This window comes from Borostomias antarcticus (assembly GCF_949987555.1).
Source record: "Borostomias antarcticus genome assembly, chromosome: 32".
Classification (NCBI taxonomy): domain Eukaryota; kingdom Metazoa; phylum Chordata; class Actinopteri; order Stomiiformes; family Stomiidae; genus Borostomias; species Borostomias antarcticus.
In genome coordinates this window covers 1,440,824-1,461,555 of record NC_140265.1, presented here as the reverse complement: position 1 = coordinate 1,461,555, position 20,732 = coordinate 1,440,824, and the positions used below count along the sequence as shown (strand labels likewise).

Below are 20,732 nucleotides of genomic sequence, written 5' to 3'. Positions count from 1 at the left end.
AGAAGGGAGGAGTTGGGAGTAGGAGGTGGGGGCTGGAGTAGTGAAGAGAAGGTTTCAAAGAGTTTTTTAGGATTGGAAGCGGAGGTTAGGATTTTAGAGCGGAAGAAAGCAGCTTTAGCAGCAGACAGAGAGGAGGAGAATGTGGAAAGAAGAGATTGGAAATTAAGAAGGTCCTCTGGGAGCTTGCCTTTCCTCCATTTACGCTCAGCTATTCTCAGGCTCCGTCTATCAGTACGCACTGAGTCCGACAGCCATGGGGCAGGTGGAGGTGGGCGTGCAGGCCTGGAGGTGAGGGGACAGAGATTGTCCAGAGAAGAGGAAAGAGTAGAGAGGAGAAGATCAGTGGCAGTATCAGAGGATAGCAGAGAGAAGGATTCAGGGGCGGGGAGGGCGGAGGTGACAGCAGAGGAAAGGTCAGTAGGGGAGAGCGAGCGGAGATGGCTACGGGCGGTAACCATGTGGGTAGGAGGAGGAGTTACAGGGGAAGAGGGGATGGAGAGGGAGTAGGACATGAAATAGTGGTCAGAGAGATGGAGGGGCGTGACACACAGGTTAGGGGTGGAACAGTGTCTAGTGAAGATGAGATCCAGCTGGTTGCCGGCTTTGTGAGTAGGAGGAGAAGAAGAGAGGTGAAGATCGAAGGAGGAAAGGAGAGAAGAGGTTCCAATTTCTCACTCTGGATGTTGAAGTCCCCGAGAAGGATGAGTGCGGACCCATCGTCAGGGAAGTGCGAAACTAGTGTATCGAGCTCCTCTAGGAATTCACCAAGAGGACCTGGTGGGCGATACACAACAGCAATGGTGAGCTTGATTGGATACGTGACAGAGACAGCATGGAATTCAAAAGAGGGCGGGGAGAACTGTGGAATGGAGACGAGTGAGTATTTCCATGTCGGGGAAATGAGCAGGCCAGTACCACCACCTCGCCTCGCAGCTCTGGGAGTGTGGGAGAAAGAGTACCCATCTGACAGGGCTGCGGGTGTGGCAGTGTTCTCTGGTGTGATCCGTGTCTGGGTGTGGCAGTGTTCTCTGGTGTGATCCGTGTCTGGGTGTGGCAGTGTTCTCTAGTGTGATCCAGGTCTGGGTGTGGCAGGGTTCTCTGGTGTGATCCAGGTCTGGGTGTGGCAGGGTTCTCAGGTGTGATCCAGGTCTGGGTGTGGCAGTGTTCTCTGGTGTGATCCGTGTCTGGGTGTGGCAGGGTTCTCTGGTGTGATCCAGGTCTGGGTGTGGTAGTGTTCTCTAGTGTGATCCAGGTCTGGGTGTGGTAGTGTGATCCAGGTCTGGGTGTGGTAGTGTGATCCAGGTCTGGGTGTGGCAGTGTTCTCTAGTGTGATCCAGGTCTGGGTGTGGCAGTGTTCTCTGGTGTGATCCAGGTCTGGGTGTGGCAGTGTTCTCTAGTGTGATCCGTGTCTGGGTGTGGCAGGTTTCTCTGGTGTGATCCAGGTCTGGGTGTGGCAGCGTTCTCTAGTGTGATCCATGTCTGCGGGTGTGGTAGTGTTCTCTGGTGTGATCCGTGTCTGGGTGTGGTAGTGTTCTCTGGTGTGATCCATGTCTCGGTGAGAGCAAGGAAGCTGAGGGAGAGCGAGGATGCATAGCCTGAGATAAACTCAGCTTTGGGCACCGCCGACTGGCAATTCCAAAGTCCCCCTGTCACCACTTGCTCTCTATGAGTTGAGACAGTAGGATAGATGAGGTTAGAGGGGTTACGGAGTCTGGGGGTGACCCAGTGTCTGCGTGACCCCCGGAGAGGGAACACAAGAGGAAAAGGATGCAAACACATAATGGTAACAAAACAGGTACAGAGGTAAATGTAGACGTACTACCTTCCTGACAGTCTTACTTGACAAAGTCGCTCTTGAATAAGTCGCCCGGTGCCTTTGGTCGCGCACCGGAGGGATCTGTCGCCTTCCCGCTGTCGCCGTCTAAGCCAGCATTGCTTAACCCTTTCGATACGACCACGTCACCGGCAACATTTTAAAAAATATAATAAAAATAAATATTTGTTTTAATAATATAAAACAAATATTTAATAATATAAAAAAAATATCTAACAAATCAAAAAAATTCCTCACTCCAACACTTGCTGAAAGCTGAGAAACTGCGCTTTCTAGTGTTATAGGGAAAATCCAATTAATATTCAAAATGTTGTCACTGTACTTTCAGGGTTAAAAGGGTTAAGGCCTGTAACTGCTGATTGCTAATCGTCTGCCAGGAGAGTAGGCCACTCCCTCAGCCCACTCAACAGGGCAATTAGTCTAGCTCAGGCAGAAACTAAAGCTAAATCCCAAATCGTGCACTTAGGCGAAAGTGCAGAGCACTCGCGGCCTTATGGCCTTACATGCCCATTCCCGCTAAGTCCACAAGGGCTCAGGGTAGTTCCAAAACAGAATTGCTAGGTCCACAAGTGCGCCACTGCCGCCATTTTGCGCACTTTAACCGCACTTACCGAAAGTCCGCAATTTCACGGACTTTAGGAGCAGAAAATACCCACAGCCCACCGCGTCTCATGTGACACAGTGCTCGAGTGCATCCGAGTCATGATCCGAGTGCATCACACATAAATGATGACATTTGCCGATAACACAACATTGATCTTGAAATCCACATGCTGCAAACATATCCCACCCAACATAATTGTTTAATTATTATTAAATTAAAACAGACGTCAGTTGGTCAATTTGCAGAGCCGAGCAGAGAGCTGAGGGGAGCGTCAGACTGCAAGTGCGAGGGGCCGCAAGGGCGGTTTGCGCACTCAGATTGGGATTCAGCTTAACTCTCACAATAACATTGAATAACAAGGCAGTTTCACAATGACACTGACGACTTAGCACTTAGAACTAGCTATTAGAGTAACACAATTATACTTAGGTTTTTAGTTCAGTCTTGTAGCTCCACGTTCCTTCCAGAGGTTAATAGCAATCTGACTCTCCATCTACGTTGTCACCTATGAGCCTGAGTTCATTCTTGAAGTTGAAGTGATAAGGAATATTTTTATTACATCTGTGACATTTTGGAGAAACATTTGTCTCTAGAAGATTATTATAGAAGCAAGTTAGTTGAATATAGACTCTGGAGTATGAACCATCTTTTGGTTCAGAAAAACGAAAAAAAAGTAATGTGTCTTGTATGGTTATTGATGATTTGATGTTTAGTTATTGTGTTCCTCTTTAGAATGTGTGATGCGAAATATTGAAAGAGTGATGAATGTTTATTACAGGAATTTGTTATAATAGTAGGAGTATTCAGTTATGGTTTCATATAACATCCGTTTAGATAATTGGTTTACAAAGCTGTTTAGTCATTTCAAATGGTTTGGATTCGTGATGAAGTTGGTTACAGTCTGGTACATGGAAAGTTTTGATTTTTAGGATTGCTCTAGTTCTTTCTCTGATATTGACATGTTGTGTGATTCCCCTGCTTTGAGTTATGGTTTAACGGATAGCGAGAAGTTTAGCTGGACAGATTATTGTTATATCACCTGGTGAAGGTTTTCAGAGACTATGATGAAATAGTTGAAGAGCTTTTGAGTCTTAGGAGCGATGATGAGTGATTCTGAGGATGATCTTTTAGGTATTGGTGCGAACTCAAAGTCTGACAGGTTTTGAATAGATGATTCAGTTTAGGTAATGTTCTCACTTTGATTAGGAGTTTATATGTTTCAATAGTCAATGACTGTCCTTAAGCTGTTCGTTTATGCATTCTACTGTATGAATTTCATTTTCATGAGGATATTTTCGTTTGTGAGGAGTTGGCTTTAGGCCTGCCCCTGTTGAGTGTTATTTTTCAGGTGCTATGGACCCTGGGCGGCAGGTCTTTGAGGAGCCTGGATCGTGCCTTCCTGGGGACTGCCTGAAACCTGTTGTTTGTCTGTTAACTTTTGTTTGTCTTTCTATATCTTTCTGATATATGTTGGAACATGAGGTTACTTGATGTTTAGCGTTGTATGTCATTTCTGTTTAGGGTTTTTCTTGTTCAATCAAGCTTGAGGGTTAGGGTTAGGGTTAGGGTCGCTTACATTTCACCTGTGTTACTGATTCAGGTGTGTGTACACGTCTCCTTGGTTAGATTGTTCTGTTTTGTAGTAAGTTGGGTTTAGTCTATTTCTGTGGGATGTTCTGTTTTTTGTGTAGTTCTGTGTTGATGTTTTCAGACTATCCTGGAGTGCATTGTGTGGGCTACGAAGGAGTGGTTGCCCCTCGCCAGCATGAAGCTATGAACTGTGTGGAGTCACGAATGACTTGAGGGTCATTCTTGGACATTCCTGGAGTGTTCTCCCTGTTTCAGACGGGGTGAGCTTACCATCTTGCTACGGACATTGTTCTCTGGGTGTCATGGACGCCACCTGGGGGTTTGATGTCTGAAGATTGCTCCAGCATGGGAAGAGGATATGAGACAGCGCTGAGGGCTGTTCTCTTTCGGTGGGGCTAAGTGCTATTAACCTCTGGCCCCCGATTTGCTTTGTTGCTGTGTGATGATTTGGTTATTTGTATGTGTTTTGGGGATTTTTTGTTATGTTTAGTGTTGTTTTGTGTCGAGGCGTTAGGACGCCTCGAAGGGGGGATATGTAGTATATTTTTATACTGTATTATGCTGTATTACATCAATACATTTGTATTACTCTCATGTAGTAATAATTTTATTAAGAATAATTAATACATTTCACTTTAGTAGGAACTGGCTCAGCCGCAGGAGACCGTCAGCAGCCTGGAGCACAGCCTCCGGGGGGAGAGAACATAGGTCAACCCTCTCCCACCTTTCACCTTCCCCCCCCCCCCCCCCCCAGTCCCAGTCCAGACGTGAGGTGCGTGACCTGCGCCTGGTGCTGCAGACGTCTGATAACACTGGGCGAAAACGGTCGGTATTCAGGAATATCCACATTTGATATTTGTCATTTCCGGAGCATATCAGAACTCAGGAATGGGAACATGTCGGTATGCAGCGTGTCATGACTCTGTGTATTCTGAATATCATCAATATCCGGAGTCCTAACATGCTCCGTACCGATCCTGAGATGCTCCGAATATGACAAATATCCAATGTGGATGTTCCCGGATACACACCCTGTTCGCCCATTGAGAGCTGCTCTGTGTGTGTGTGTGTGTGTGTGTGTGTGTGTGTGTCCTGTCCTGATGTTCCTCTTTTTAGTTCTTCTTTGTCTACACTTGGTCTTTATTTGTCATATGTACAAGATACGGTAACGGTATCGTGTCCAATGAAATGTGTACAAGGTCTGTGAGGTATGTGTGGTGTCTCTTGGCTCTTCTGCCTGATTGTTGTAATGTGAAATGTTAGGACAACGTATTGGAGAGATTTTAATCGATGAGGCCAGTCTGTCTTGAGAAATCTTGTGAAACAGAACTTTGAAATCTATGTGAACTTTTTCATGTTTCTCTGGGTTCTGTAGGCTGCTTGTCTTTGCTTAAAGTCGCACTGAAACGGACGTTTGAGATCATCTAACTTCTGTAGTTTGACGTATTTCCGACGCAAACAAGCTATGAGGGTGGGACATGCGTTTAGAGGAATTTGATTGGAACATTGACAAGCGGACGGGTTTTAAGAACTTTAGACAGATTCGATAGAAGAATAGCGTTGATTGACGGGTGGATGTCGTGAGATTATTGGCCTAAAATCGAAGGTACCTGTTGTCGTCATTGCACGTGACCTACCGTTTTCCAGGAAGTAAGAAATTATATACTTTGATAAAAGATTACAACAAAAGTAGAATTTTTTTTTTTCTTTGGCATACATAGTTGAATAGATGAACACTATGACCAGTTATGTGAACCAAAATGGGACAGAATGCTTTTTTCATTTCAGTGCGACTTTAACATGAACTGAATCAAAATGAGCATGCATAGATGGTTTGAAATGACGGGGGTTACCCTGGTATGCATTTCAACAGTAGGTAGGGCATTGTACGTGGAATGTATAATGTACTGTGAAATTATGTTCAGCTTTGGGTAAAATTAATGGATGTTAAATTAAACCGTTATTCTGTGCTGTCATTTTGCTTAGATGCAGAAACTGTGCTCAACCTCTGCATGCACCATACTTCTCTGAGTCAACATTGGCCTTTGGGGTACTTGAGAAAAGCCAAACCATTAGTCTACCTGTGCAGATATGCAGATATATTTAATCCATAAATGTACACATTATCACGGTTACACATCATAACTGCACCATTATATTTTGTAGTCGATGGTGTCCAGCTGCAGTTACACATAATTGCCACAAGGGGGTGATGGAGGAATAGCAAGAGAGAGACATTCAGATAAAAGCAGTGAGATGTTGGGGACATTAAGAGATACTGCGTCACTGCTTCAATTCAAAGGGCTGTATTGGCATGATAATATGCATCTTACATTGCCAAAGCGTAGGCCTACATATAACAACAGCAATGTAATTAGTTACAATCACCAAAATCTGAATCTAAAATACCCATTGTCATTTCTAAATCAACAAATATTAGAATTGAACAAAAACGTAGGCCATTTGGAACACATCAACCATCAAACAAACAATGCAACAACAAACAAATCAAGCAAGCACGTTCACCCAAACAAACAAAAGCAGATAGCACTAAGCAAATAAAGAAACTATCAAGATAATGATGCAAATGATCATGATTAGCCTATAATTAGGGCTGTCAACATTAACACATCAATGCTCGCGATTAATCCTGAAACTAACGCGTAAAAAAAAAAATAATAATAATATTAATCGTATTACCAAATTTGAACTTCTTCACTTTAATCTAAACGCGAGTGTTTACCTGTCTTATTTAGCCTATGAAAGGATGTGAAACGCTACTGTAGCTAATTCAGCCAGGTAAACACTCGCGATAACACGATGATCTCAGCCAGGTAAACACTCGCGATAACACGATGATCTCAGCCAGGTAAACACTCGCGATAACACGATGATCTCAGCCAGGTAAACACTCGCGATAACACGATGATCTCTCGGTGTGCTGAACGGAAAAGCCGTTTGAAAAAGCTTCCAGATGGAAGTTTAGATAAAACCGAAGTTGTGTGCACATACTGCAGTGATGTAGCCTAGGCCACGCAAGACGAGTAAAAGGAAAGCTTCCAGATGGAAGTTTAGATAAAACCGTATTTTTTCACATATTGCAGTGATGTAACTGTCTTATTCTTCTTCTTCTGTGGGGCTTAACGGCGGTTGCATTAGTCTTTCCACCGAACCAAGTTGAGTAAAAACCAGACCAGGCCCAGCCTGGTTTATGGCTGATCCAAGACAGGCAGGTTCTACTTTGCCATGCATTTCTTAATTATAATATCACACCAGTGGAGGCTCGTCCATTGAGGCAGGGGAGGACAGTCCTCCTCAGTTTTTGGAGAGAAGAGAGAGGGATTAAAATATAAATGTATGAATTGATTTATTCATAATTAATATTATCTCAGTTTTGTTCATAAAGCAGGTTTTCCCTATGGATAAAAACCCATTATTGAAATTCTAAAGCTCCAACAGTGACATATATAGCATGCAGCTGGAGGACCCATAGATATCTATGGAAGGGAGGCTAGCCTCCCTTAGGGCGGGTTCTTTTCTCTTAAATCAATGTAATGCCTTTTTTCTTGCTAATTTGTGATTGGCCAAAACGCTGAAAAATTACCGCAAGGGAGGACAGTACTCCGGCCCTGTCTGAACAGGATTCAGATATTGACATTTTGTTAGTCCAATCACATTCCAGATTCCAGATTTACCACAGTGAAGGCCGATTGAGTCGGCGTTTCTCTTCCCTGTGCCATTGGAGACTTTTTGTGTGTTCGTAGCTCCATAATATAATACATCCGAAAGTATTATGGGACATATTATACATCAAACTGTTCTTCTATTTGTCTTGATTCTAGCCATCTAAATATCCAAGCTGACATAAATACTTTTTGAGCTAGAGCCATCTGAACACGACAGTTCCACTGGCTGGCTATAGCGGGTAACGTTAGCTACGAGGTGCACGTCAGGCTACCATAGGCAGGCGCGCTGATTGGCTGGAGGCGCAAACTGTCGGCAACTCATCCAAAACATTTCTAGAGACTGGGTCGCAACACCGGATCGGAGAAATCCACAGCCAGGCTCCTGCTTGCGTGAGAATTGATCGCTTTGCGGTGCTTATTCCTCATCCAGTGATGGATGGAAAACTTTCAACTGAATGTTCATATTGTTCTGATAATTGTAGGCTATAGCAACATAAGAGCGGCAGCTTTGACAGCAACCCAAATGAGCTAATCCCATAGCTGTACCATTGCTAGCTAGCCATGAGCGAACTGTTGGATACTGCATTTGCTGTGCAACGTATTCCATTGTCCAGTTGTCGAATCTATTTGCCAAAAAACTTTGAGAGCCAGCACACCTCAGTGTCCCCTAATCAAAAACATTTTTCATAAATCACCCAACCTCTCCAGCACCACGGTCTGTCTGTGTCGTCCTGTTTCTTCCTGTTTCTATCGCCAGGCTATGCTCATGTCTTATTCAGTTTTGGATCAGTAACAGTGATCTGCCATTGTGTACTCTCGATTTAGGGCCAAATAGCATTCGAATTTAGGCTACTTCGTAATTTTTGTTGGGTCAGATTGGGTCGCACAATTTTTTGGGGGGTGCGCTTTCAAAGCATGCCCTGATGGGCGGTTTCACAGCACCAGAAGGGCGCTGAGCAGTGGAATTTTTATATGTAAAAACATACAGGAAAACTACAGTACACCTACCTTATATCGTAACCCAAATTAATTTAATCCACTTCATTTTGGAATCAACTTTCAACAAATACTCAAGATCTCCGTATTCCATGTTCATTGATGCTGCCAGTAGCTAGATAGCTAAAGTGGGTTATGTGATTGACAGGTGACGTGAATGACGGGACAGTCATGACAAGTTTTGATTGGATAAATCGTCCCAATGTTAAAATGTCAATGGGAATTCCAATGTAAGCACTTTGAGAACTGGCTTAACCTACAGCCACTTTTAAGCATTTTGACAAATGACAGATTAGGTTACATTTCGACTGATGACAACATTATTTGCGGTTTTGTATGTGTGGGCTAATTTGATTGGTTGATTTTTCATTCGGTCTTGATTTCCGTAAGCCAGAATCATTTTACCTGGCCTACAATGTTAAGTGAATGACGAGCTAGTAAAACAGCTGTCAACGGACCGTAACGTGGACTGTATTTTCATGAGGACTGTAGGGGGCGACGGAGCACTACCAAAACGCTAAACACGGATTGAAAGACAAGACGCATTTAAGTCAAAAAGAGTCTGAAAGTCGATTTTCGTGTCTTTTTTCACTGAAAGAAGGCGCAAAAAAACAAGTTTTATTTGGATTTGGATGGGTAAGCCAGGCTCACCCTGGCTTATAGGGGCAATCGCCATTGATTGTCTGAGGGTTTTCCTGAGGCAGGGGGGGCTAGTGGAGGTCAGCCTCAGGACCAGCTGGCTGAGGAGAGTCTTCTCTATCAGGGGAGGGTTAGTGGAGGTCAGCCTCAGGACCAGCTGGCTGGGGAGAGTCGTCTCTATCAGGGGAGGGTTAGTGGAGGTTAACCTCAGGACCAGCTGGCTGAGGGGACTCCTCTCTGCACTACAACTTTCCCTGATTTGTGGAGGTTCACTGTGGCTACGATGCGTTGGTCTTCATCATGATACAGGACCTACAGGTCAGCGAAGAGAGGTCAGCCTACAGATCAGCAAAGAGAAGGTCTGTGATCCAAAATAGATGCACTCCCTTCTGTGTTTCTTTATATCTTTGCTCAATTTGCCTTGATTTGTCCTCCTCTTTTAGCTAGCAGTTAGCTTAGTTTAGTGGGCAGTTAGCTTAGCTGGCAGTTTACAGTTGGCTGCTTCTTTTAGCCTGGCAGTTGCTTGCAAGCTTTTTGCTAGCATGGTTGTTGGTCTTCTTTATTCAGTCTTTGTAGACTTGTTTTTGATTTTCACCATTAAATTATTGTTTTCAACAATACTTGAACACTAGGCTACTTAAATACATTTCTCCAAAAGTTTAGTTGTTTATCTCTCTTATCTATTGTTCATTTAAATTAACAATAGGCCTGGTGCCTGTAGCTCAGTTGGTAGAGCGGGTCGTTCAGTGATTGAAGAGTCAGTGGTTCGAATCCCAGCTCCGACTTTCCACATGTGTAAGTGTCCTTGAGCAAGACACCTCACCCCAAATTGCTCCCAAGGAGCAGGTTAGCACCTTGCATGGCGGCTACCTGTGTGAATGGGTGAATGAGAGGTCATTGTAAAGCGCTTTGAGTGCCGCTAAGGTGGAAAAGCGCTATATAAGTGCAGTCCATTTACCATTTACCATTTAGGCATTGTTTGTTCAGGATCATGTTTCTTGCAGCTGCTGTGTTACCCAGCAGGTAAGCTTTGTATAGAGTTGCTATAGTAGTCTATCTTGCTTCTGCAATGTTGTGTTATATTTAATAAATCCTTAGATGTCGATGGCAGCAGTCAATTATTCAATGACATCCTGGCAATGATCATAGGAACCAGTAGGCCTATTATGATCCTCGCACGCACGCTAACAAACTAGAAATGCGTTAGCCCTCCAATGGCATACTGTAGATATCTTGACTTACAGTACATCATAATATCACCAATATTATGAAACAAAAAGCTTGACAAAAACAATAAAGGATAACAAATGAAATTTTCTATCAAATATAGTATTATGGGCGAAAATATTACAATGAATGTAGGCCTACCTGAAACAAATGTTCATGCGTGCTTGGGAACTTTGTGTTGCTAAGAGCCTGAGAAGGATAAAATGCTTTATGTAGGCCCGACTTTTCACTTGGTTCTTTGGTTTTACAGATGTTTTATATGGGTTTATTTTAATGCGCAGTGACAAAAAGTAACACCACAATTAACTCTCACAGTTACAGTGATGAGGAGTTTTCCACAGTAGGCTACAGTCATTTAAGAGCTGCCACTAAGTTACTTTCTCCCCTTCCTCATCCCTTCGCCATTCCGTTAGACTCTTGAATTGAAACCTTTTATTGAATTGAATTGAAACCTTTATTGACCCAGAGGGGAATTTGTTTAGCACACATCAAGCATACAGAAAACATTAAAATGTACGCCCATCACCAACACCACAATGTCACCAACCACCATCATCGTCATCACCATCCTCACCAACATCATCGCATCAACATCATCATCACTGCAACAGGCATCAACAGCTGTTCAACAATTTAATGCTTCTTGGCACAAAAGAAGTGCCGGCTGGTTTTGTCCTTGTTTTGGGCGTTCTAAACCTGCGTCCAGAGGGGAGGAGGGGGAACTCTGAGAAGAGTGGATGGGAAGGATCGTCCAGTATTCGTCTGGCAAGGTTGATGGTGTACTGGTCAGAGAGCTGAGAGATACTCTGAGTATCTGAGCCAGTGATTTTCCTCCCCGTCTTAGTAACCTTGTCCAGCATGTTTCTGTTCTGGATGGTCACACTTCCACCCCAGCGCTGGATGGCGAAGGTCACCACGCTCTGAACGAACGTCAGGTAGAACAGTAGAACTTCCTTCATCAAAAAGGAAGTAAGAAAAGTAATCGTCTCCTTGCTTAGCCACCGTAAACCGCCGTCCACTCTGTCAGCCCGGTGAACCGATGTAGGTCTTGCGGAAACACGGCCTAGGATCTCCATTGTCTCCTCCATTGATAAAAAAAAAACAACCTCTGCCTCCAAACATGCTGACAGGGCTGAAATCCCGCCAGGGCCTAACAACCCCCTACGTCCGGCCCCCTTTGCCCCCTCTCCCTGACTCCCACCACCAGCCCCACAATGCCCCTAAGCGCGGGCTCACCCCCCGGGCATGACTGGTTGCTCTTGGCACAGGGGAGTGTGGGCTGGAAAACAGGCACTGCTGGTGCTTTTAAGCCCCCGTGCTGGGCCGGGTGTAATCCCCGTGGGATTAGACTAATGCAGCGCTGACCGGCCCCCGGCATGAAGTCACCGGGAGCGGGAGCGGAGCCATGAGAACTGTGGGTGTGCTTGGCGTGGAGGCGGTACTGTTTGGGTGGCGACTCTTCTGTGTGTGTGTGTTCTCATAACCTACACATATGCTACAGTCAATATAAACTCTCACACCCCACCCCTTTCAATTTCTCCCTCTCTCCCTTTCTCTCTCTCTCTCTCTCCCTCCCGCTCTCTCTCTCTCACACACACATACACACACAGTGAGCCGAAGCTCATGACAGTGTTTCGTATTAATCCGAATGAGCAGGTTAGCACCTTGCATGGCAGCTGTCACCATTGGTGTGTGAATGTGTGTGTGAATGAGTGAATGAGCGGCCGTTGTAAAGCACTTTGGATAAAAGAGCTATATGAGTGTAGTCCATTTACTATTTACCCTTTATGGAACCGTGACACATATTCGCTAGTAAGAGAACAGGAGAGACTCATATACTATATACTGTCACCCTTTACCACTGTCACATGACCCCCCTCTCATGTCCACTCCCTGTTCTGTCCTCTGTCTCGTTTGTTTTCCCCGATCTCGTCTCGTCTCCCTTCTCACCACACCTCGCTTGACCTGTTATCGCTGCGGTGACCCCTCCCTCAAAGAACCCCCCCCCCCCCCCCTCCCGCTACTGTGACTAAATCTACCCTTCGTCCAACCAAAGGACCTGAACAATACCATAGCATTATGTCACTGTGACGCCCTGTGCGTCTGCAAGTTTGTGTGTGTTTGGGAGTCTCGCGGTCACACGTTGCGGCCCGTAACACACACGGTCCCATGTTGGACACCTGCCCACCTACTACCCTCCGCCGTGTCCTGCCCTTCCCTCCCCCCCCCTCCTCCTCCTCCTCCTCCTCTCTCCTCATCCCCTCATCGGGGGCGGTTTGTTTTGGCAGACCTCTCGGTGTCTGGTGGCTGCTGGCATGGGGTCCCACCGTTGCCCGGCCTTCCCCAGAGGGGGGCCAGACTGCATGGTTGAGAGGGAGTCAGCGTGCACCCCTGTTGAATCTGCTGACTGGGCCCATCCCACTATGAGATAATGCCATTCCAGAGAGATCTGCCCTAAAGCCCCTCTTTCTACCCCACAGGTATAAAGAGGGGGTGGCCACGGACAAGAGGACACACACCACTTGGGACCTCTACTCGCTCTCGCTGCCTTCATCTGTCCTCCTCCTCTTCCTCTAGTTAAACCGCCGACCGCACTCGTTGTCGCTTCGCCACACAGGAGCTAGGAGCCGCGCTGAACACCCCCCCCCTCCCCTCCCAGAAGCAGCAGCATCCGGCGGCGTCGACCCGAGGCCCTGACTAGATCGCAGAACCAAGCCAGACACATAATGGATATTGCCATCCAGCACCCCTGGTTCAGACGCGCCCTAGGTTCCCTCTACCCTGGCCGCCTCTTCGACCAGTTTTTCGGGGAAGGCATGTTCGACTATGACCTCTTCCCTTACACCGCCGCCACCATCAGCCCCTACTACAGACAGTCGCTCTTCCGCAACTTCCTGGACTCCTCCAACTCCGGCATCTCCGAGGTAATAACGTCGTACTGCGCCCCGTCTTCCCCGTTCTACGAGCTGGCGGAGGCGTTCCGCCGGTGGTCCTCATGTCTGCGTGGGAAATATGGCGGCAGAGCTGTGGATGAAATCGAATGTTGTTGTCGTAGTTTTGGAGGAAGACGGGAGATTGGGAAGATGTACTGTAGTGTGGAGGAAGCTTGTGTTTTTGGGAATCAGAAAGATCTTATTGGCTACCGAAATGATCGGATGGAATAAGTAGATGAGGGTGATACTGATAGACTGATAGACTACGGATAGTAAATTGCCAGTTTGGGAACGTTTAAATGTCTAGGTGAGTGCCTAGGACTGGAATGAGGAACTGATTAGCACTGATAAGATACTGTTAGGACAAGCGATTACAAGAATTCCCATACTTGTTGGCGAATAAACTTTCTATTCTATTCTATTCTCTATTCTAAATTATAATCCCCATTGGACAAGCTCTGTGTTCTTGTTATCCCATTGAGAAAGGTTGCTCAAACTCCGGTTTGAATGTTTTCTCATCTTCCTTTAGGTTTGGAGGTCTCCACTTCAAATGTGACGGCCTATTTTTTAGTACAAATTGCTGTTGTTTGGGTGGTTGCAGGAGCCACAGTGTGAGGTTTAATTCGGCTTGGAAAGACTGACCCAGAGTACGAAGAAGCAGAGATATGCCGTTGAACATCAATGACAGGCTGAAATCCATTATCCAGCTTGACTGACCCCCAGTCTAGCGAACAGGGCTGGCAGACAAGCACTCGCAGTCAACAATCGTACTGTACGGTCTTAGCAGATGTCACCTAACCAAAACTAGGCCATTTATCATGGCTTGTCTGTCATCTTGGAGCACCACCATGGCTGTCGGGCCCTGCCCAAACTTCCTGGTCCCGTTCTCCTGACGTTTGCTCTCTCTATCTCTCTCTCTCTCTCTCTCTCTCTCTTTCTCTCCCTCTCTCTGTCTCTTCCTAGGTGAGGTCTGACAGAGACAAGTTCACTGTCTTCCTGGATGTCAAGCACTTCTCCCCTGATGAGCTCAATGTGAAGGTCACTGATGACTATGTGGAGATCCAGGGCAAGCATGGAGAAAGACAGGTGAGCATTACCACCACACTACCTACCCCACATTACTACTACCACACTACCTACCCCACATTACTACCACACTACCTACCCCACATTACAAACACACTACCTACCCCACATTACCACCACACTACCTACCCCACATTACTACCACACTACCTACCCCACATTACTACCACACTACCTACCCCACATTACCACCACACTACCTACCCCACATTACTACCACACTACCTACCCCACATTACTACCACACTACCTACCCCACATTACCACCACACTACCTACCCCACATTACTACCACCACACTACCTACCCCACATTACCACCACACTACCTACCCCACATTACCACCACACTACCTACCCCACATTACTACCACCACACTACCTACCCCACATTACCACCACACTACCTACCCCACATTACTACCACCACACTACCTACCCCACATTACCACCACACTACCTACCCCACATTACTACCACCACACTACCTACCCCACATTACTACCACACTACCTACCCCACATTACCACCACACTACCTACCCCACATTACTACCACCACACTACCTACCCCACATTACTACCACCACACTACCTACCCCACATTACTACCACACTACCTACCCCACATTACTACCACACTACCTACCCCACATTACTACCACCACACTACCTACCCCACATTACTACCACACTACCTACCCCACATTACCACCACACTACCTACCCCACATTATCACCACACTACCTACCCCACATTACTACCACCACACTACCTACCCCACATTACTACTACCACACTACCTACCCCACATTACTACCACACTACCTACCCCATATTACCACCACACAACCTACCCCACATTACTACCACACTTCCTACCCCACATTACTACCACCACACTACCTACCCCACATTACTACCACCACACTACCTACCCCACATTACCACCACACTACCTACCCCACATTACTACCACCACACTACCTACCCCACATTACTACCACACTACCTACCCCACATTACAAACACACTACCTACCCCACATTACTACCACACTACCTACCCCACAATACAAACACACTACCTACCCCACACTACTACCACACTACCTACCCCACATTACTACCACACTACCTACCCCACATTCACTTACCAGGACCCAAACATTACACCTCTATAGTGTGTGTGTGTGTGTGTGTTTGCATGCGTTTAGATGGACAACTGTTAGTTACAGATGTGCTTTAATTGGCCAGTGGGTGATGTAACAGATGCAGCAGAGACAGTGTCGTAACTGTGTGTGTGTGTGTGTGTGTGTGTGTGTGTGTGTGTGTGTGTGTGTGTGTGTGTGTGTGTGTGTGTGTGTGTGTGTGCGTGTGTTTGTGTGTGTGTTGAGGTCAGCGGCCCCCGGTCTCTTGGACATGCACCGCAATGACCAATTGATCTCAAAATCCAAGAATAACATTTGAGGGAAAGTATGTGTGCGTAATTGTTGTATATTTCTCTCCCAGAGTTAAATGTTGTTTTTTTGATTATGTCCACTTCCTGTATAAAACAAGTTTTCCTCCATGAACCTCTGACTTTGAGTTTGCTATGCAGTTTGCTCTTTCAACCGCCCCAAGTTCTCCCACACAACTTCCCTTCTCCGTTCTCTACACTGGCTCCCTGTAGCAGCTCGCATCCAGTTTTACCCTCTGGTACTAGCTTACAGGGCAATGAAAGGAACAGCTCCCTCCTACAGTACCTTCAGGCCATGGTCAAACCTTATACCCCCTCCCGACCACTGCGACTACCTCGGGGCGATTGGTTGCCCCGTCACTCCGAGGCCCCTGCGGTCGATCGACACGGTCACGGCTCTTCTCTGTCCTGACCCCACGGTCACGGCTCTTCTCTGTCCTGACCCCACGGTCACGGCTGTTCTCTGTCCTGACCCCACGGTCACAGCTGTTCTCTGTCCTGACCCCACGGTCACGGCTCTTCTCTGTCCTGACCCCACGGTCACGGCTGTTCTCTGTCCTGGCCCCACGGTCACGGCTCTTCTCTGTCCTGGCCCAGCAGTGGTGGAACGGCCACTGCGGTCAAGACAGCAGAGTTGCTGTCCATCTTTCGCCGCAGGCTCAGAACTCACCTCTTCAAGAAGTACTAGCAGGATCCTCCCTCTTAAGCACCTATTATATTTTTTGTTTGCTATTCTTCACTTTGCCTTCAGCACTATATTATGCTCTTAGTCACTTGTTTTAGAAAGGAGATGCACTTGTGAGTTCTGGCAAGTAGTAGTACACTGACCTTGCCTATGTTAAATGCAATTATTGTTAGTCACTTTGGATAAAAGCGTCCGCTGAATGAATGTAATGTAATGGTAAAGTGCATCTCATGTTCTTGGCTTTTCTGATCCCAATTCTAACAGGATGTATAGGTGGGAAATTAGAGGATGTATAGGTGGGAAATTACAGGATGTATAGCTGGGAAATTACAGGATGTATAGCTGGGAAATTACAGGATGTATAGCTGGGAAATTACAGGATGTATAGCTGGGAAATTACAGGATGTATAGCTGGGAAATTACAGGATGTATAGCTGGGAAATAACAGGATGTATAGCTGGGAAATTACAGGATGTATAGGTGGGAAATTACAGGATGTATAGCTGGGAAATTACAGGATGTGTAGGTGGGAAATTACAGGATGTGTAGGTGGGAAATTACAGGATGTATAGGTGGGAAATTACAGGATGTATAGCTGGGAAATTACAGGATGTATAGGTGGGAAATTACAGGATGTATAGGTGGGAAATTACAGGATGTATAGCTGGGAAATTACAGTCAACGTATAGGCAGCGTCTTAGTTATTTTCCTTCTCTAGTCATTCTTATTTCTGTAGATTCATGACTTAATTTGCCGTTTGCTCTGTCACTCTTTCTGTTCCATTATGTCCTCTCTCTCTCTCTGTTTCTCTCTCTCTCTCTCTCTCTCTGTTTCTCTCTCTCTGTTTCTCCCTCTCTCTCTCTCTCTCTCTGTTTCTCTCTCTCTCTCTGTTTCTCTCTCTCTCTCTTTCTCTCTCTCTGTTTCTCTCTCTCTCTCTCTCTCTCTCTCTGTTTCTCTCTCTCTCTCTGTTTCTCTCTCTCTCTCTCTCTCTCTGTCTCTCTCTCTCCACTCCATAGTTTATTTTATCTCTGAATGTGTGGAGCCTCGGGGTATAGACAATGAGCGAGGGAGTTGTGGTAACAACAGTGTTTTTATATTTCTATTGCATCATCTCTGCGTCATTCCCAGTAAGATTCCCAGCAGCCATCTGGAGTGTAGCCTGGCGTACAACAACAATAGCTACCAAAACAGAGAGATCTGGGATCTGTACGTTGATATTACTGAGTCACTTGCAGGGTATCAAATATAAATGGTAAATGGACTACACTTATATAGCGCTTTTCCACCTTAGCGGCACTCAAAGCGCTTTACAATGGCCTCTCATTCACCCATTCACACACACATTCACACACCAATGGCGGTAGCCGCCATGCAAGGTGCTAACCTGCTCATTGGGAGCAATTTTGGGGTTAGGTGTCTTGCTCAAGGATACTTCGACATGTGGACAGTCGGAGCTGGGATTCGAACCACTGACCCTTCGATCACTGAACGACCCGCTCTACCAACTGAGCTACAGCCGCCCCTCCTCACCAACTCTCGCTCTGGTCATCCTTTCCCAACCTTCTTCTTCTTTCCCCTTCTAGGACGACCACGGTTACATCTCACGTGAGTTCCACCGCCGCTACCGCCTCCCCTCCAGTGTGGACCAATCGGCTATCACCTGCACGCTGTCCGCCGACGGTCTCCTGACCCTGAACGGCCCAAAGGTCAGCGGGGGCAACGAGTCTGGCCGCGGCGACCGTAGCATCCCGGTCACCCGCGACGACAAGTCCAACTCCGCCCCTTCCTCCTAGACGGGCGCCAGCTGCCGACCCCGCGGGGGGGCACGGGGGACGGGGGGGGGGCGACAAATCAGCTGGGGCCTGGGTTGGGGGGGCGCACACCCTACCTACCCCCCATACGTCTGCCTGTACTCCCTCCCTCTCTCAACCCTCTCCTTCACTCCCCGACCCCACCCCTAGAGGATATCAGTGTATTTCTAGCCTAATATATTCTCCTTTTTAGATGATTCTAGAACATTATGACAATATTAATATTCTTGTTGGGCGGGAGGGGGGGGGGGTGGGGGTCCTTCAAATGTCGAATAGAGAGTCACAGGTTCTTAACGCTGGCCTTCTACTTCCTGTGTCAACACAAAGTGGTCACCCCAGGTGCATCGTGGGTACTTCTCACCCAGTGTTAATCTGAACGGACGCCTTGGCCATTCTGCTTGCCATACTCCCCTGCAGAACCTCTTTTTAAAGGAAAGAGAGATAGAGGGGGATAGTTGGGGTAAAGTTCAAACCAAGCGCACCCGGGCTGACTCCACCCCTGTGTTGACTTTTCCAAACCCTTCTCTTTTGTCACCGAGTACTTCCTGTCCTGTAGTGTTAGCCCTGATATCACCTGATATCTGATCACCTGACAAGTCTACTAAAAGGTATACACAATAAAGTTGTATCATTAACAAAACAGCAACACTTTTGTCTGCACGTTTTCTTTCGCCGTCTTGAAACCGAGTCTTGTGCATCGGGGCACGTGACCTGTTATCGGTAACAGAGCCCGTGTACTGCAGGGCGGCTCAATGCGCCTGATCTCTCCCGGCCGGGTGACTGCGCTGTAAGACGAGCTCTGAGCGCGCTATCTCTCCAATACATTTTATTTTTTTCATTTTTATTATTTTTATTAGACCTTTATTTAACCAGGTAAGCTTATTGAGATAAATAATCTCTTTTTCAAAAGCGACCTGGCCAAGAGGCAGCAAATTACAATACAAAAGGTTACAAATACAAATAGCATACGTACAATACATAAAATAAGCTCAAGTTAGAAGTATAACAACTGATTTAAAAGCAGTGACAAACCCCAATGCCTTCAAGTTCCTTATCCTTGAGAATGTCAACAAAGCTGTCAAACTGGATCCGTTCAGGCAGTTTTAAGTCAGCTTGCAATGAACTCCATGCAGAGGGAGCAGCAGAGCGAAATGCCTTTTCCCCAGTTCTGTGAACACTCGAGGGACAGTCAGTGTAAAGAAGTCAGATGATCGTAAGATGTAGTGTCCTCGATTCCTAATTAGGTAGTTTCCTAGATAGGATGGGACAACACCAAGGAGAGCTTTATAAATAAAACATCATCTAAACTGTGGGAGGAGGAGAGAGAGGATGTGTACGGAGCCGGGGGGGAAGAGAAGAAACTGAGATGGAGGGATGGAGAGAAGGAGAGAGAGCGATCGTCCCTCTCCCGGGGTCAGCCGGGGTCGCTGAATGACGCACAGACACGGGGACCTGGAACGCTCCACACGGTTTGAGTTACACACCAGAAAGTATTCGTTCATTTCTGCTGGTCTGCCGAGGTATTTCATACCTGGACTCGTCTCAACAAACTCACTCGCTGCGAAAAAAACACTGCCCCACCGCCATGGTTCAAGAGCAGCAAGTTGGTCAATAATCAATAATAATAATAATAATAATAATAATAATAATAATAATTATTATTATTATAATAATAATAATAATAATAATAATATTAATAATAATAATACAGCTCCTGACGAATCAGAGTGAATTTATTTAAATAAATATCTAACATTTTCATACACATGCAAATCATTCGACTGATTTGCCGAGTGCTTTACTAACAGCCCATCCTTAATTTAGCGCGTCCGATAACATTATACATTCCTTCAATGTAATGTACTCTAAAATGGTTCGACAAGTTAAAAAGAATAATCGACAAAACTTAAATGTAAAAACGACACCAGCACACTGACTGAAAAGGCACAAGGGGGTGAATTTACAACAATTTTCGAGTACACTAGTCTTTGTACAGTAGACAGCATGTTGAGAGACGCCCATCATGTGGCGTGGGGGATCTGGATGCTGATTGGTCCAGGCCTACAGGCCACACCCAGGCTCCAGGCTCCTCGGGGCAGCGTGGGGGTAGGGCTGCAGGAGGGCGTGGCTGTGGACATAGGGTCGGAGGGCCTGGGGATCGCGGGGGTCGTGGGGGTCGCGCGG

General features: G+C 46.3%; 1 protein-coding gene across 1 annotated transcript; it reads left to right on the top strand.

The window, feature by feature from the left end:
- Positions 1-13,302: 13,302 nt before the first annotated feature.
- Positions 13,303-18,530, top strand: cryaa (crystallin, alpha A; the record flags this gene model as incomplete). The annotated part of the gene is made up of 3 exons (XM_084460508.1): positions 13,303-13,500; positions 14,473-14,595; positions 18,321-18,530. The coding sequence occupies 3 exons, from the start codon at positions 13,303-13,305 to the stop codon at positions 18,528-18,530; spliced, it is 531 nt and encodes a 176-aa protein (XP_084316634.1).
- Positions 18,531-20,732: the final 2,202 nt, after the last annotated feature.